At 48.8% G+C, this 17,780-nt stretch overlaps 2 protein-coding genes across 2 annotated transcripts; one reads left to right on the plus strand and one right to left on the minus strand.

Moving 5' to 3' along the window:
- Window positions 1-4,334: 4,334 nt before the first annotated feature.
- On the minus strand, window positions 4,335-5,612 carry PtA15_5A352 (uncharacterized protein; the record flags this gene model as incomplete). The annotated part of the gene is made up of 3 exons (XM_053169104.1): window positions 4,335-4,973; window positions 5,041-5,206; window positions 5,302-5,612. The coding sequence occupies 3 exons, from the start codon at window positions 5,610-5,612 to the stop codon at window positions 4,335-4,337; spliced, it is 1,116 nt and encodes a 371-aa protein (XP_053020334.1).
- A 2-nt stretch (window positions 5,613-5,614) lies between these two features.
- PtA15_5A353 (uncharacterized protein) lies at window positions 5,615-10,254 on the plus strand (the record flags this gene model as incomplete). Its single annotated transcript, XM_053169105.1, has 16 exons — window positions 5,615-5,659; window positions 6,082-6,418; window positions 6,503-6,583; window positions 6,649-7,278; window positions 7,362-7,386; window positions 7,550-7,673; window positions 7,754-7,818; window positions 7,889-7,966; window positions 8,049-8,090; window positions 8,156-8,305; window positions 8,404-8,418; window positions 8,519-8,581; window positions 8,654-8,741; window positions 8,823-8,835; window positions 8,933-9,060; window positions 10,225-10,254. The coding sequence occupies 16 exons, from the start codon at window positions 5,615-5,617 to the stop codon at window positions 10,252-10,254; spliced, it is 1,914 nt and encodes a 637-aa protein (XP_053020335.1).
- Window positions 10,255-17,780: the final 7,526 nt, after the last annotated feature.

The following is a 17,780-nucleotide window of genomic DNA, read 5'->3' on the forward strand; positions in this document are numbered from 1 at the left end:
ATTAGTTCCAGAATTTTTCATTACTTCTTACACTACTTTCATCAAAGGCATCCAGCACAGTTACACAAAAAGGATACAGTATGTCAGTCTCTGGAGAGTGTGTCCAAATATCCCCTGGGGTATATATTAGGGGGTTTCAAAATTGATCCAGGAAGCGTTCCAGGTCGGAGTTTCCAGGAAAAATGAGCGACCTGGAACGCTTCCTGCGGACCTGATCTCCTTCTTCCTATGCCCTTCCAGGACATCCAGGAAAACAGGAAATCAGGAAATTAAAAGAGGACAAAAGAGGATAAATCCCACCTTTCTTCTCAAACCCCGGACCCCCGCCTTTTTTTTTGACACCCCTACATCATCTTTCCCACCACCTCACACTAACTTTGAGCGAATTTTTGTCCACCGCCCGCCATGCTAGAAAATACCTCCCACTCAACAGTAATATCAAGCAGTCAAGACTCAACCCAGAGGAGTCCCTCCCGGTCGACAGCCATATAAGGCAGTTGGCCGGGAGCAGTACCTCCCGGTCGACAACCACATACATACAAGAGTTGACCGGGAGGAACCGGGAGGAGTCCCTCCCGGTTGACAGCCATATCAAGCAGTCATCCGGGAGGGACTGGAGCAGTAGTACAGTACCTCCCGGTTGACAGCCATATAAGGCAGTCTACCGGGAGCAGTATCTCAAGGTTGACAGCCATACAAGGCAGTCGAACAGGAGCAGTACCTCCCGGCCGACAACCACATACATACAAGAGTTGACCAGGAGGAGTCCCTCCTGGCCAACAGCCATATCAAGCAGTCATCCGGGAGGGACTTCTCCCGGTCAACTGCCTTATATGGCTGTCGACAGGGAAAGTCCCTCCCGGTCGACAGCAATTAGAGTAGTCGGAATTGATGCAGTTTGAGCTAATTTGAAACTGCTGATGAAAAAAAAAATGTACAAGAAAGTCCGATGAGGTCAGATCAACTTGTGGTTGCGTGGGGGGGAAGGAGATGGTCCTTCGGGGACCCCAAAGGCATGGGACAAAACATGTTAAAACAGATAATCATTTCCAGGTCTTGTTCTCCTGGGTTCAAATGCAGGAAGTTCCTCTTTCTGGGGGTCTCAATGTAGAACCTCCAGGAATTATTTTTTGGCTGTGTTTTGGTTTTCCTGGAGTTTGGACCTGGAACGCTTCCTGGATCAATTTTGAAGCCCCCTATTTGATGAGCCTTGGAAAAACAACTCCCAAATTTTGGGAAAACAACTCCCATTTCCGCATTTACATTGCTGGGACCAATTCTCTACCAGCTCCAGATGTTGGCCTTGCCCTATTTTTGGGCTATGGCTTTTTTTGGGGAGTTGTTTCCTAGAGGGTTTTTTTTTGAGTTGTTGCTACTAAATTTTGTTGCTTATCTACCACACTCATAACTTTTTGGGTCAGCCTAAATGCACTCCAAAAAAATCCCAAAAGCACTCCAAAAGTGAGTGTATGGAGTGTGCACTCCAATGATTGTTGGAGTACAGACTAGAGTACTCCAAGTCAATTGGAGTGCAGAACCGGGGACTCAAGACTCTTTGGAGTGCACCACAAAGAACTCCAGTGGCCAGGAAATGTAATGAGTGCCCATGAGTCTCACTCCATCAGATTGGATTGCATTCCCCCAGCACTCCATTCCTGATATTTCTCCTCCTCAAAAGGGGAGTGCAGTACTGTGCACTCCAGCCAGAGCTTGAGTGCCTACAACTTCAACCGGGCTATGTACAAACACACCCCACTTGATCCTCCTGATATCCATGACCGGTACAGACCGGCATTGAGCGGATTAACATCTCCTCTCAATGACCGGTCTGTACCGGACCGCCGGTCATTGAGGGAAATCACACCTCTTGATGACTGGTCTGTGCCGGTCATTGAGGGGAGTAACATCTCCTCTCGATGACCGGTCTGTGCCGGTCACCGAGGGGACTCACACGTCTCGATGACCGGCGCGGACCGGTGACACCTCCCGATGACCGGCACAGACCGGTCATCGAGGGGACTCACACCTCAATGATCGGTCACACCGGTCATCGAGGCTAATAACACCTCCTCTCGATGACCGGTGATGACCGGTCATCGAGAGGGCTCACACCTCTCGATGATTGGTCAGTCCGGTCATCGAGGGTAATAACACCTCTCAATGACCGGTCATCACCGGTCATCGAGGTGAGTCACATCCCTCGATGACCGGTCAGACCGGTCATCGAGGGGAATAACACCTCCTCTGGATGACCGGTGTGTACCAGTCATCGAGGGTAGGTGCTACTCTCAATGACCAGTCGGTCTGACCGGTCATCAAGAGGAGGTGCTACTCCCCTCGGTGACCGGCACAGACCGGTCATCGAGGGGACTCACACCTCTCGATGACCGGTGATGACCGGTCATCGAGAGGTGTGAGTCCTCTCGATGACCGGTGGTGACCGGTCATCGAGAGGTGTGAGTCCTCTGGATGACCGGTCGTGTGAGTCCCCTCAATGACCGGTCCAGACCGGTCATCGAGAGGTGTGATTGCTGTGGGCACTCCAAAAAAAAGGAGACTTGGAGTGCACCCCAATGCACTCCATTTTGTATTTGCTAGCTGGAGTGCAAAGCCAAAATCCTTCACTGAAAAGGTGGAGTGCTTGGGCTTGCACTCCATTTTTTTTGGAGTGCATCTAGCTGCACTCCCCTATTTTGGTCAATTTTGGAGTACCCAGTTGTGTACTCCAATAAACATGGAGTGCCCATCTTGTTTTGGGAGTACAAAATCAAGGCACTCCAATTTTTTTGGAGTGCTGGCCCCCCAAAGCCAAAAATGTGGAGTGCATGAAGTAAAAGTTTGGAGTGCATTTAGGCTGACCCTAACTTTTTTTCCTGCGCACTGCATGCATAAAAATTTCAGATCACAGAGAAGTATGCATAAAATGAAACCTCTGGAATTTTTGGCAATAGTGTGCCATCAGAACGTGAGATATGAGGGGTGCGCAGCGGGATTAGTAGCAAAATGACTGCTGACTGTATAACTTTTTTGTTACAGACCCAAACAGTTTGAAACTTCCAGGAATCCCTTAATGATGACTATTATCTGTGATATCCAACAATTGGAAATAGTGTGTTGTCATAACATGAGATATAAGGCATTGTAACTCCACATAATCACATTATTACCTTTCATGCACTGTCACTGTGCATTTAACCTTGGTTCACTAAAAGAAAAAATCAAGCAACTGCCAGGAACTGAGGCAGCTGAGGACCCTGTCAAGCCTCTTTCAAACCAGCTCATGTAAATATGAGCCAAAATGCACCTTTTCTATGGGTAAAATTGGGGTTTTGTGCTTGGAACCCCATTTTTGATATCATTTAAAAGAGTATTTACACAAATTTAATCTTCACCCCCTCCATGAAAAGTATGATTTTCAGGCATTCAATGTTTTTTACAACTTTTTTTGGCCTGCTTATTATGTTTTTTTCTGATCTGAAGCAATTTTGCTATAAACTCTGAACAACTACATGAGTACGCGGCACGCCAGTTCAAAAAAAAAACTCCCAAATTGCTACCAAATTGATTATTGCAATTATTCATCAGCATCATTTTGGAAAAAAAATATGTATTGCTCCAGTTACATGAGCCGGTTCAGCAGAGGCTTGCCTGGGTCCTGGCAATCAAGCAGCCCAGGCACGCCAAAACAAGTCATATCAGGACAAAAACTGATGGTTTTCAAAAATGATTATAAAAATAATGAGCAGTGATAAAAAACACTACATAACACCACAACAGCAAGAAGAAGCAGGCCCTCATTATCTGTGAAGCAAATTGGCTGGATGTGAACAGGAAAGCAGCTGCAGGGAGAGAAAGGCAAAATAGAGGGTTTTCAGCCCAAGTTAAAAAACTCATCATGCAGGAATTTTGACATAAGGACCTCCACTGGCAGGGACAGCTCTGCTGCTTGCTTCCACTTCAGGCCTAGTCAAGCTTGAGGTTGTCAGTCTGTTGGGTTGGGCTGACATTGCAAATTTTCCCCAAGCGGCCTGAAGCCAGTCGGTTTGGGCAGCCCATTGGCGGGCCCGTCCAATTGTCACCCCCAAATGTTAGAATGTGGGATCCAGAAGTATCCGCACATATCCACAGGTTTGGGAACCTCGGATCTTAGATATCTGGTGTGGTCCGAGATATCTGGTGTGATCCGCGGTCCTCTACCAGATATCCCGGATTATCTACCGGATGTCCCACACGGGATACTGGCTAAGGGTTGAATTAAATACATTGTTTGTAATCCAAGTAGGTAATCGATGAGAGAAAAGGGCAGGGAGGAGAAGGAATGGGTTCGAGGATGATTACCAGCCGAAGACAAGATCTAAAGCGCGATTGATGTAGGAGCTATTGGCCCCGTCTTTGGCCGGATCTTCGGCCTGGTTCTGAAAGATTGACGGATTGGGTTTACTAGCGTTGCTGATCATGCCGAGGAGGCCATTGTCGTTGGATTGTGCCGGGGTTGCGAAGGCTTCTGTGGAGTCGTAGGTCTTGAGCGAGCGACTGACGATCATGCTACCAGACCGAGGCAGCCCAGCAGCCGAGGTGCCCAGCTTACGCTGCTCGGAGCCTGCCCGGCTGTCCAGTGTATCAGTTGGGTTGTAGGAGCTATCGGCGAACTTGCAGCCAATCATGATGATCCCGCCGAGGATCTCGCCGTTCTTCCTAACCGCCCGCTGGGCCGCCATGCTGTGCTTGTAACTCACCGTCGCCCAGTTGCCCCCCTCCGTCGAAAGCTCTGGCGGGCAGACGAGCTCGCCGATCGAGCTGAAGTGGTCCATCACAAACGATTGCTGAGAGGGCGTGAATCCAAAGACATGAACCTTGTAGCCAGTCGACGAGCTCGTCTGTGGGGCCTGGTCGGCATGAGAGGACTGGTGGGTGGCTTGGTTGGATAGGTGTGTTGTCAATGAGGAGGCTAGTGAACGGTGGCCAGAAAGATCCTAGTGGGAAGTGTGGAATGTCAGTGGGTGATACTTCTCGAATGCCTTTGTCAACAGAGAAACTCACGTGTCGAGAAGATTTCGAGTTGGACGGTTCACCATCCAGTAGGCTTTCTTTTGGTGGAGCGTCATCTTCCATCGCGTGACTCATTCGTTTAGATTTAATCGAGTTGGACATCTTGCTCGTGGATCCAAACAGGCCAGAGTTACGAGAAGACTTGAGAGGGGTTGAGCTGTTAAGTTTTTGCGAAAAAAAGGACAGATGCACGGGATCAGTGGGATGACTAAATACAGCCGCAGCAAGGTGGATGGTCAAGTGGTGGCATACTCTTTGAAGGCAAACAATCCGCCACCCGAGCCACGATACGGACTTTTGGAAGCCGATCCTGGGCCGGTACCAGTACGCATCCTATTGGGGTTGATAGGACTGGAGACCCAGTCGTCCTGATCGGGCATGTTGTTCCTCTGGCTGATAGCATTCATGCTCTGGGTGTGGTCCATGTGGTGATGTCCCGTGCTGGTCGTCGAGATATAACCTGCCGAGTATTGTCTGGGGCCATCCGAGCCGACGGACGGATTGAGGTTGAGTGGCGAGCCGCCCATGGAGCCTCCGAAGTTGGGTGATTGTGGGAAGGGCATGGATGGATAATGCGGCCAAGGTGTTTGTCAAGAAGAGCGTGGTGGTCGTGGGCGACTGAAGTGGCCGTATTGAAAATTGCGAAGCGTGTTCCCTCTGGGCCGCGCCCCCCGGATCCCCGCGACCCGACAAGTAGCCTCGAACACCGGGGGTATGTATTTGTTTAATTTCTCAGGACATACATGTATCAGTACATAAATGAAGAAAAAAAAGCAGGATCCCCAGCGGGAGCTTGTTGAGCTGATCTGGGGCAAAAAAGAACAAAAGTTTATCATGGAAAGAGGCAGGCACAAAGGGGAAAGTGAAAAGAGGGGTGAAAACCCATTATCCGTGTGCCAATGACGGAGGCTCGCTTCGCACCCCCCGGGGGCCCGCAGTTTCGAGGGACTTTACTATCGAAGATTCCCCGATCAGCGTAATACATATGTAAGCGCTCAAGCTTATCACGGGCCCCCCTCCCCCGTGGGAGAGGCTAGGGTCCCCGCGGCTCGGCCGCCTAGCAAAGAGAGCCAGCAGTCGGTTGCTCAAGCTCTCCGGCTTCATCCCAACGTGCAAAAAACCGTCTTGTCAGTCTCGTTGACCATTGGTGCTCTCGGACTGTCGCTCTTACTCTTCAAGCAGAAGGAAAGCACGACTACTAGCGATTCGAAGGACATGCTCACCAGCTCATCCTCAGCCGACTCCACCCCCAGCCAGTCAACAACAGCCTCCCTCAGGTCATCATCAGCAGCAGCAGCACCAAAAAAGAAACCCATCAGACACTCCCAGTCCATCCTCAACCTCGCCTCAGCCACCCTCCATCTCACCAGCCCATTCACCCCAGACCACTCCGCCATCAGACTCAAGATCGACAACCAGACCGCACCAGCCGACCAGCACCAGCACCGGGCAGCCATCAGGATCGCACAATGGCCAACCAAACTCAAGAACACCCTCCACATCAAACATTCCGCCTACCGGCTATCCTCATACCGTCAGTCGGCCCCAGCAGAACTACTAGAGACACCCATGCTGACTTTCCTCATAAATTAACAACAGGCGGAACATGCTTCAACCCAAACTCAATACCCCCCGTCATGAAACAGTTCACCGACAGCTTGCTGACCATCGCCGAGATCGACCAGCCCAGCGGACTCTTTGAAAGCTCGCGATCGGCCAAGTCCCGCCTCGGCTGGGTCTACTTCGACCTCATCAAGCCCAACGGATACCTCCTCCATCTCCAGGCGTTCATCAAGCTCTCGCGGAGCGGCACGATCACCTCCGGCCTGCTTGGCCGCTTCGACCTCGACTCGAGTCGGGAGCGCCCGATGCCCTCCGGCCAGATCGGCACCGTCGAGATCCTCCCCTCCCTCAACCTCGTCCTCTTCAGACTCACCCATGCCGATATCCAACACGAGGAAAACACCGTCGACGACACCCCGCTCAGACCCCCGCTCGGTCTGCCCACCAAACGGCTCTCTACCTTCTCATACGTCTCCCATCCTCAAACTGTCCTCTCCTTCCGGGTCGGTAAAGACGCCCGATACCATGAACACCAGCGCTCCTCTGTCTCCTCAACAACTCATTTGCCTAAATTCATCCGATCTGATCATACCCTAGGCGGACTCAGCTCGCTCCATGCGCTCCTCTACATCCAACACGCTAACACCATCGATCCTATCCTCCATCGTCCGTCCCTCTCCTTCCCTCATCCTCCCCTCTATTCAATAGAAGAAAAAAAACACTTATATGTCCCTCCTACTCCCCCCTAGGCTCGGCTTCAATCAATCCACTGAGGTGAGGCTAGTTACGTTTTATATCTACCACGAATGCTGAAGCATCTCTAATTTTACTCTTTTAACAAACAAAAAAAAAAAAACAGTGGACTAGTGTCAGTACTTCAACTCTAATCGAAGACGTAAGAGCGATATCCAAACTAACTTTGGGCACTGAATCACAGGACCGAGGGAGATAAGACCCAGCGATTAGCGTCAACAGCCGATACCAAATCTGTCTTTTTACCCCATCTAGACCTCTCCATCTCCTACGGCTTCCACGATTCTAGGATGGGCAAACGTCATTCGGTTCGTTCTCTCCCCTCTCTTCCAGTCGAAAAGATCCCAGAAAACGTCCGGATTGATCTGTCGATCCTCTGCTTTTATAGATGTATGCTTATGCCACGCCGAATTACAGCTCTTGGTTGGGCGATTTGATCGATCATGATAAACGGTAAACATGTCTTTTCCTTCTCTTGAAGAGCAAGCGCATCGAATTGATACCAATGAACAATACTGCCTAGATGGCTGGATGTACGTTTCTCTAAGCTGGTCTTACAAGGCTCACACGATGCGGGCATGTTTACCAGCTTACATCCTGGGTCAGTCACAATCTTTCATTTCTTTATTTGTTTTCTCAGGAGGCTAAATCGGATAAAGTGCACTCAACCATCATCTACGCAGGTTTGTCAAGATGATCACGAAGATGAAGTTGGATTCAGACATGTAAGTCTGTGAGAGACTTTCAAGTTAAGGTGTAAAAGCTTAGAGATGCAATGTTCCCCACACAGTGGAAACTTTTTGATCGATCATGGAATCTCATTTGTCCACATCCTAACCAAGCTGCTCAAGACCTTCAACATCGACCTCGAGCTGGCCATCTGCAACATAGCAAATACCCAGAAAGATGTGATCTTCGACCAACTCCGTCACGGTACCCGGTAGGTCACAGCCTTCCTCCTCTTACGTCCACCGCGCGCGCTCTCTCTTTCTCTTTCACGCCCGGTTCGGTGTTCACACGTCCTCCTTTCTTCCGCAGATTCTTCGATTTCAGGTTTGTTTTCTAGGGGCTTAGGTTCTTCTGTGTCTCTTCGGCTCATCTGTTGTGTTGTTGTCGTTGGAAAATGAATCATTTAAAAGTCTGTTTTCTATAGACCAGGGTATTGTTTCCACGACTGTCTGAACGGGGAACGAGGTCGGATCCATCACCAACATGCGTAAGTTGTCTTTCGTCATAAAAACAATCCATTCTCTTCTTCAATTTGTTAATAAGTGAATCTTGTGGGTAGGTGTGTGCCGGGATATGAATATGTTAAAGCTCTCGAGGAAACCTTCTCGTTCTTGGTTTCCCATCCTAAGGAAATCGTCGTCTTTGAGGTATGTATGCCAATTTTTCTGGGGAATTCGTGGCGGACGAAAAAGCTTTTCTTATGTTTTTTTTTCTTCCTTGATCAACAGCTGAAAAGTGACGGTAAGCAAAAACCGCTCAAAGGGATCTCCCAAATCACCCAAAAACAAAAACAAAAACAAAAACGCATAAACTGAGACGAGAAAAGAAATGCCAACAGGATTTATTTCGAGTAAGACGACATGGCGGAAGGACTCGATCCCATTCCACTCGATGATCCCGACGAAGGCGGCGCTAGCCTCGGCGCTAGATGAGGCGAAGCAGAACCTGCAGGCCGAGCTGCCCCAAGTCCATGCGATCCGGGTCGGCGGGCCCGCGGACCTTGATCGGCCGATCGGAGACCTCCTTAAAGAGCAGGTCCGGTTCATCATCATCCATCGAATGGGCCAGCCTCCCGAACAAGGCTGGGATTGGGAACGCGATGACTCTTATGGTTTGCGCTCTTCGTCCTGAGTTCTCTCTCTCTCTTTCCCCCTGCATTCACATGAATTTTTATTTATTTTTCACTCTTTCGAAATCAGATCATACTTTATACGATACCGGTCAGCTACGTTTTTTGTACATTGCATTAGCTATTTTTGGGGAAGATGTGCTCATACCGCTTCTTCTTCGGTGCTGGGCATTTGCACCTTGAAAGATCGGCCGGATGAGATTATCCAAGCTTTGGATCTCGCGCATGCTCGCAACTCGGTCCCTCTCAAGACTGAGACCGACAAACCACACGTGGGCACAATTTATCAACTCCAAGTTCAGTTTTTTTCCCCTTGTTTTTGTTTGATGGACATATACTGATGTAAAGGGGAAAAAAACAATTGTGGTCTTGCGCGTGCATGTCGCTGTTCTTCCGGATGGGTTTCGGCTGTCAGGCTACTCCGACGAAGAGTTAAGCTTCCCCTCCTTACTCCGAGAGAAGAATAAATGAGCTGACAAAGGATGATTTGATGATGCGTGTTGTACATGTACAGGCATAGCAGACGACATTCTCACCTCGCTCACATATTCCAAAGCGTCCTCTTTGCTTGTATATACCAAAGCTAATCTGGACCCGTTCACTTATAGCTGGGTCAAAGGCAGACATTTCATCGAACCTGGTAACTCTTTCTTTTCAGAATATATTTTTGGTCTCGAATCGGATGCATGTACCTGTTGATTTGCGCGGTCTCACTATTTTTTCTTTTTTTTTCGGTGGCATTGGCAGGCTTGGTTGTTTTGGTCAGTCCCGTCTCTCCACTTGCCTTCCCATTTTGCTCACATCGGTAGGCACCACCAATCCTCATCGACACTGACATTGATTTTTTTGGGGGGAATCAGCTGAACGATTTTGTGGACTCAGGTTGAGTCTTCTCAATCTTACTTTACTTTTCATTTACCAGTCAAAATTGAAACGGAAGACTGAACTATGGTGTGGTCTTTTTTCCAGTGCTGACTGAACATGCGATCGAAAAATCTAAGATCAGGGCCGGCCTGTTCTCGTCCCTCTAACTCTAACATCTCCTCTTTTTTCTTGGATATGTGTAAAGGGTCCTGGTGAGGCGGATTTATGGGTTGGGTTAACGGACGGACGGATGGATGGACAGTGGAGGAGTATCCCAAGGACAGAGAACAGTACATATTGCTTTGATTACCCTCTCTTGCATATAACACGTGTACACACAGTATATCACAAGTGTCATCATAGCCCAAAATTTTCTTCCTTTATCTTGTCCACTTCTTTTGATGGGTTCCTGGCAGGGCACTCCATCCCGATTAAAAATATATCACAACGATAGTACATAGTTTCTGTTTATAGATGCAACAATTTTCAAATGGCAATAGGTACATCTTAGATAGTGCATATAAACAGACGGACTTGTAAATTTGTAAATGTGGTTGCTTGTTTATACATCTATACATAGAGCCAGAGGATCAGCGCTTTCTAAGAATTGGCAAGTTTTGGACATTGTATCTTTTTCTCTCTTGGACGTAACTCAGTCTGTTGAACTGCTTTTCCTTTCTTTCCTTTAGACAGAGACTGTTGTCTGGCATATCTGTCTTCTGACTGGGTATGGAGAACTTTACAGCTCCCTGTGTTCACTGTGAAAAAAACTCAAGAAACTGCTGCCAGTTGACATGCAATATTACAGAGGTGCCACAGTGGTTGGTGGTCCTGTGCTCTCAATCTCAGTGTCATCAGCCTACTGCAATACCAAAAGGTTGACAGACAAAATCCCTATTTGGGGCCAGGCTAAATGGACCTCAAAGATCTGATAGATGCACTGCAAAAAAAAGGATTGGTCCACAGTTCAATCCAATTTTTCTGGGAGTGGATTGCCGCCCACTCCATAAGGTTTGGTGTCAACCGTAGTTTACTCCACAAATGCTTTGAAGTCAATTGTAGTTTACTCTAAAGACAGTGGAGTGGTAGTTTACAACTCCAGAAACATTGGAGTGAACGGTAATTTACAGCTCCAAAAACATGGAAGTGAACTTTAGTCTACAAGTCCAAAAACATTGGGGTGAACTGGAGCTTTCTTGTTATGTTACCGGGAGCGTAGCAGGAGGTGGGTGGAGTCCATGGAACCGTCCCCTCCCTGTACACGCCAAGCCACAAGCACGTAGTGCAGCCATTTACTTGTACCGGCAGCGGAGATAGCGGGGTACAGGGACCTGGGGAGGTCGCCTGCATCCCCTCAGAACTCTCAGGGTCTGTGACTCCTTGAGCCCGCTCTTTCCTCTCTGAGCCTCCCATTCCCTTGCTCCCTTTTTCCTCAGATCCTAAGATCCCTCAGCGCTCCCCAAGTCCCTTCTACCCCTCTTGGATCAAAGCCTTTTTGTGTTTAAGATTTACCTCATTGATAAACAACCTCTCACCTCAACCAGACAACCCATAACTTAAACATCTGCTCACCACGTCATCACTCTCCAACATCCCAACTCCTCCCTATACCCACCCAACCCAAACCTTGGAAGTTGCAAAATGTCAGGATTAAAAATCCAGGACACAACAAACTCTGTGAAAGCCACTGCCCAACAAACCGCCCCTGTGGCGGGTGAGGAAAGCCAAACGGCACATCAACCCCAGACCCAAGCACCAGACATAGAAGGGAGCCAACCAGCCTCTTTGTTGTAAGCCCCAGGTCCGAACCCTAAACCACCCAAGGCAACAAAGCCGGCCAAGAAAGACCTAACCCGGGCCACGGCAAAGAACCCCACAAGGTTTCCAAGAGTAGATTCCCCCCAGGATGAACCCGCAAAAGGCCCCCTCAGAGACCCAGAGATCGCCAAGATCCTCAGCCCTGCATGTGGCAGCGATGGGTAGTTACGTTACGCTACATTACTGGGGCAAATTTGGTAGTGTAACAATATTTGTTACTACAGCAACCCGTTACAGTACTTAGTAACAGCAAAATATTAGGGCTGTAGATAACGTAACTTTGCTTTTATCAGCCGTCAGAAATCTTAAGATAACACAACGCCTGGTAACAAGTCATAACGTGCGGTAACGCATGATAATGTTTTTGACCATGGCCAAAACACCTTTGAAGCGGTGCAGTCCCATATTCAACTGCGCACTTGCAGTGCCTAAGCAGACTGATTGGACAGGCAAGATTTTTCACCCTGGTCTACAAACAGCCAAGGCAACAGCATTCCAGCCTCAACGATTTTCAAGTCCAACATGAATCCGCCAAGCCAACCAGCCGAACCGCTCTCTGACATCCGTGACGAAAATGCGGCAAGCAAAGGTAACACCTCTGATCAGTCCATTTTTCAACCACACCAATCAACACAAGCCTCGTCAGTCCTTGGAGCATCAAATGCTGCGTCAAAAAGAGCAGGCGCCCCCTCATCTGATTCAGCTCAGTCCACTGCGGTGTCCAAAATTCCAAAGCGCAAACAGAAGAAATCACGCAGACAGTCCTCGCCTCAGCCTGCCACAGAGAAATTGACTCAAAAGCGTGTGAAGTCTAAGGCAAGTGTGGCCATTACACAAGCACAGGTGGGTAAATAAGTTGCATACACACTTATAAGTTTAATCCAACTGATCACTCTATTTTTTGGGGGGTGGGGATCTCCAGGCAGGTGTGGATGGGTACGATTACAACCAGGATTCCGATGGGTCAATCAAAATCCAGCCAAGAGAAAACAAGAAGCCCAAAGAGACTGTGTACGACAAGGTCGTTGATTATTTTCACGATCCAGTGTGGAAGCAGGGGGACCCGCCAAATACAACCTTAAATTACAAATGCAAGTGGTTTGGCTAGAACACTTGGGGCCATATATCATCACTCGGAAATCTGAAGAGCCACCGAGATGGATCTGCTCAATTGGAAAAGAAGAGTCGTGGTTGCCCCAAACGAGACGAAGCAAAGAAGGCGGGGGCAAAACTACCCCCCACAGTTGGCGAGCGCAATCTTCAACAAGCCCAGGGTGGTGGCGACTCAAAGCAAGCCACCATCAACGGATTTCTTGAAGTTAAGACGGTTTTTTCCAACCGTGTACTCAATCAACTCATTATGTTGTGGCAGATTTGACAGGCGCTGGCGTGGTCCCGCATTGAAGACAGCATTCTTCAAGCAGCTTTTCAATATTCAAATCCCAAGGCTTGTCTCTATGGTCGAAGGTGGGCAGCCGATGAATCTAAAAAACTGTACTTGATGCTGAAGACCAATGTTTTTGATGAGTTGAAGGTTTGTTTCCGCATTCCTATTTAACTTTTGTTGTAAATCCTTTTGAATACTGACTTGTGTCTGAATTATTCCACATCTCTACCCTATAAGAATCTTGACACTAAATTCACACTTATCCACGATGTATGGACCACAAAAGGGAACCGCTTTGCTTTCATCGGTGCCGCCGTGGCTTATATTGATTCAAACTGGGAATACACTGTACGCCACCTGACCTTGAAGATGATCCCCTGGAAACATCTTGGTCATCTCTTAGCACGCCCCATCGCTACCCTCCTCAATAAACACAACCTTTATTCCAAAATGCTCGCACAAACTACCGACTCTGGATCAAACAATAACACAATGGCAAGGGAAATGTATGCATTACTCAAGGATGATTACACTCCAGATTCTTGGAATCCAGCTACTATGCACGTCAAGTGCTTCTGTCACAAGCTTGCGTTGATTGTCAACGCAGGCCTGGCATCTTTGTCTCTCAAGACATTGCCACCGGGCAAAGCTAAGGAGTCTGTACTCGGTTTCTTTCCAGTACTTGGTAAGCTAGTCAAGGAAGAAGAGGAAAATTGTGCCAAAACACCTCTCACGCAACTGATATCCAAGAATCCAAAGGCCTTCACGCATACCTGTGACGACAATGAGGGATCTGAAAGCGATTACGGTAACGCAGACGATGAGCTGTCAGATGATGATTTATCCCCTGGGAGAAAGAATGTTGAACAGAATGTCGAGAATCAACCTACGTCATCGCATACAAAGACTACCCAGCTTCAAAGTCTCACCCAGAAACTTGATGTTGTGATTAAACAAATAACTCATGAAGTGGTGGAAAAACAACTCAAAAATGTATCCAATTCTTTCTCGGATGGCTTGTTCATATCTTGGATGTTTGGGAAGCTCATGTGCAGTGGAGAGATTATTCTCCGCTGCTTCCAATGTGTGTAGCAGTAACCGGGGTAGATTGCTCCCTTACACCTTGTCTTGCAGCGTCAGCAGCCTCATGTGGCTACGCGAAGCGGTGCCTCTTACAGGTGAATTTGAGGTAGTGGGAAAAAATTTGGCAGCCTTGGTTCCCTCAGCACAAAAAAAATAGTTCTTTAATTTTCTTGTTACAAGTAGCCAGTAACGGCTGGTATCAGTAGTAACGTAACAATTGAAAACCAGCTATTTCTGTTTCTTAAATAACGTAACAATGATATTTCCATGTGATCCAAAAGAAAATGAGAACGTACCAAGCCACTGTTACCAGTAACGGTAACGGTAACGGTGAAAATTTGTTATGTTTTTGTTACGGTACCTGTTACCAGTACCGTAACCACCCATCGTTGCATGTGGTAAGCCCAGAGAGAGAACAGATCCAAAAAAACAGGGAAAAAGAGAGAAAATTGACTCAGTCCATCTCCCAGAATCAACCACAACCGGAGAAGAGCCCGTGACCATTGTAGTCAATGAAACGTCAGATGCAGAGACCAACTGAGAGGCCAGGACAATCCTGATGGCCAAATTTGTCAAAGCCAAGAAGGCGGGGGACAACACAAAAGTAGAGCGGTACATGAAGATGTAAGAGTCCGTTCTGGCTGACCAGAAGCCAAGAAGCCAAAATACAGCAGTACCAAACAACAGCCCCATCATCTTCAAAACATAGTTCATCCCCCAGAAGAGACCAGCAGCCACCGGAGAGACAACACAAGTTTGAAATGTCAAATTCATTGTGGGCAGGCTCCAGCTCCCACAACAACAGCGGTTTTCCCCCTACTTCCATAAACTCCTTCTTGAATGCAAGGGCCCACTTCCCCTCACCATCTTCAACAGAGAATAGCAAGAGAAGGTCTTGGCAAAACACTCAAAGGATCACCCAAAGGTAGAAGAGACAGCCTCCAAGAAAGGACTCCAATACGATGGTTTCCTGGTCCCAGACAAGTTCTCCCAGAACTTCTCCGACTGGACCCTAAACCACCGCTTCTTTCACCTGACCATGCGGGACAGGTACCACGACCCAGTCCTTGCGGATTGGATCTTAGCCCATAAGGAGCACTGCAACAGGCTCCACAGGAAGCACAGATTCTTGGTTGCCCTCTGGTAACAACACCTTCATGTTTTGGGTAGAGGAAAATGGGGAAGAATCTTTCTCAGACATCTCCCAGTTCAAGCAAGAGACGGTATACAAGGCGATCTCCACCTGCCAAGATTTCAACAAGATAGGCCTCACCAAAAACCCCTATGCAATAGGTGACGGCAAGGTGGGAGGTGATCCAATGTAGAGATAGTCATTTGGGACCCGGGTACCGCACCGCTTTTTGGCCAATTTCAGGTACCTAGTACTGCACCCGGCACCGCCTGGGAGGTACCACGGGTACCGCTCTGGCGGGTACCACGGGTACCACCCGTGATATTTTTTGGTGTGGCAGTGTCCTGCTGTCCTGCTTGCTCCATCCAGTTTGTTGCCGTCCTTTGCGACAAGCTGGAGGGCAAACAGGCCACTGTTCGCCAGGAGGGACTCCTCCCGGCAAGCACTGGCTCTCCTCTTTGACCAGAGGAATCCCTCCGGTTGAGGAGGAATACACACCTCTGACCGGAGGAATTGATCCATCCGATTGGAGGCATGTACACCTCTTTGACCCGAGGAATGGCTCCAGTCAAAGAGGCAAGTCCACCCAGCAAGCTGGATATGCATCCAGCTCACCCGGTGGACATCCCTCGCCAAGCTGGATACATAATATGTATCCAGCTTGCCAAGATGGCTCATCCCTCACCAAGATGGATACACAATATCCAGCTCAGCTAGGGAGGTCTCACGGCAAGCTGGACACATCCAGCTCCCTTGGAAGATTCCTCTTGGCGAGCTGGATACATATGTATCCCGCTTGGCGAGGGGACTCCTCTCCAGCTCATCAAGAGGTTCTTTGGCGTCCGCGAGCTGGATACAATATATGTATCCAGCTTTGCGGGAGGAATCCCCTTGGCGAGCTGGATACGCCGAGAGGAATCCTCCCAGCTTGCTGGGAGGCCTTCGCCGAGCTGGATCTACCAAGTCCAGGCTTTCAATCCCCCGGGGGGTGGGAGGTACTTGGAGGCGGTACCCGGGTACCGCACCGCTTTCCGGCCAAAACCAGGTACCTAGTACTGCACCCGGCACCGCTGCGCGGGTGCAAGGCGGGTGCAAGGGGGTACCCGCCAAGCGGTACTAGGTACCCGCCGCGGGTACCGAATGAATATCTCTAATCCAATGAAAGGGATCAGACCTTCCAAACCAAACAGAGCCAACCAACCCGCACAACCCAACCCCCCAAAGAACAAGCCCAACCACAAAGGCCCCTCAGAAGACCCTTCACCAGCAAACCAAGGTCACACCAATCACGCAACCCAACCAAGGCCAAGGCCCGCCGGGAAGTGGCTACAAGGGGAACAACTTTAACCCCAACCACACAGGGGGCAGCGTGCACAACCGCAACCGCAACCAGTAAATACCCATTCTCTTCTCATTATCTTTGGTCCCCCCAAAAAAACCTATATTCACGCCCTGTTGCCCTCCCGGACACCTTTGGATCCTCACCATAACCACCCCTTTTGAGCTCATGGAAGACTCAGCACCCTCTTGTCCCATGCCCCCCCCCCCCCACCCCCCCCCAACCCCCCAAAAAACCCTGTCAGCTCTTTCTTTGCCCCCCCCCCCCCCCCCCCCCCCCCTCCTCTGCTACCCCTTGTAAACGGCCCTTATGTCACTAAGACAAGAGATGCATAAGAGACTTTTCTAACCTGTGCCACCCCTGTGTAACCCAGTAGGGACAGGACTCCCGAGTGCCCGAGTGACTAGGAATCTTTGAGACCTCATGAGGCCAATAAGACAGTGCTAGCCCACCCAAAGTGGCCAACGCAAGTAACCTGTGAGATGAACATTGAGGAGTGGCGGGAAGCTCTACTCAGAGCCAGTTTCACCAGGGGGGAATGTGTTGCACTCTCTAGAGAGTGCCAAGCCATAATTCTGTATGCAATGGGGTCTGATGTGATTCAAATGTCAACTTCAACTCTTTTTCACTTTCTTACAAATACAAGGGTAACTGTAGGTCAAGTTGTTTTGGAATGATCTGTAACTCAATTCCAACACATGAACATCTCTTGGCTGAAGTTTGTTACGTTCATCATGATAACAACTGTGGAATTGAGCTTCAACGCACACAAGTGTTTCCAAAAATGTACCTATCCGTATTCTAAAATACATCCTCATCCAAGTGAGGGGGAATAATTTTCATTGCAGATCTTTTCAGTGAAAAAACCCATAACATCATACCATGCAACATAATTCTGAAATGTTGCAACTTTGGAGGACCAGTCAACTGGCTG

This window comes from Puccinia triticina, chromosome 5A (genome assembly GCF_026914185.1).
Source record: "Puccinia triticina chromosome 5A, complete sequence".
Classification (NCBI taxonomy): Eukaryota; Fungi; Basidiomycota; class Pucciniomycetes; order Pucciniales; family Pucciniaceae; genus Puccinia; species Puccinia triticina.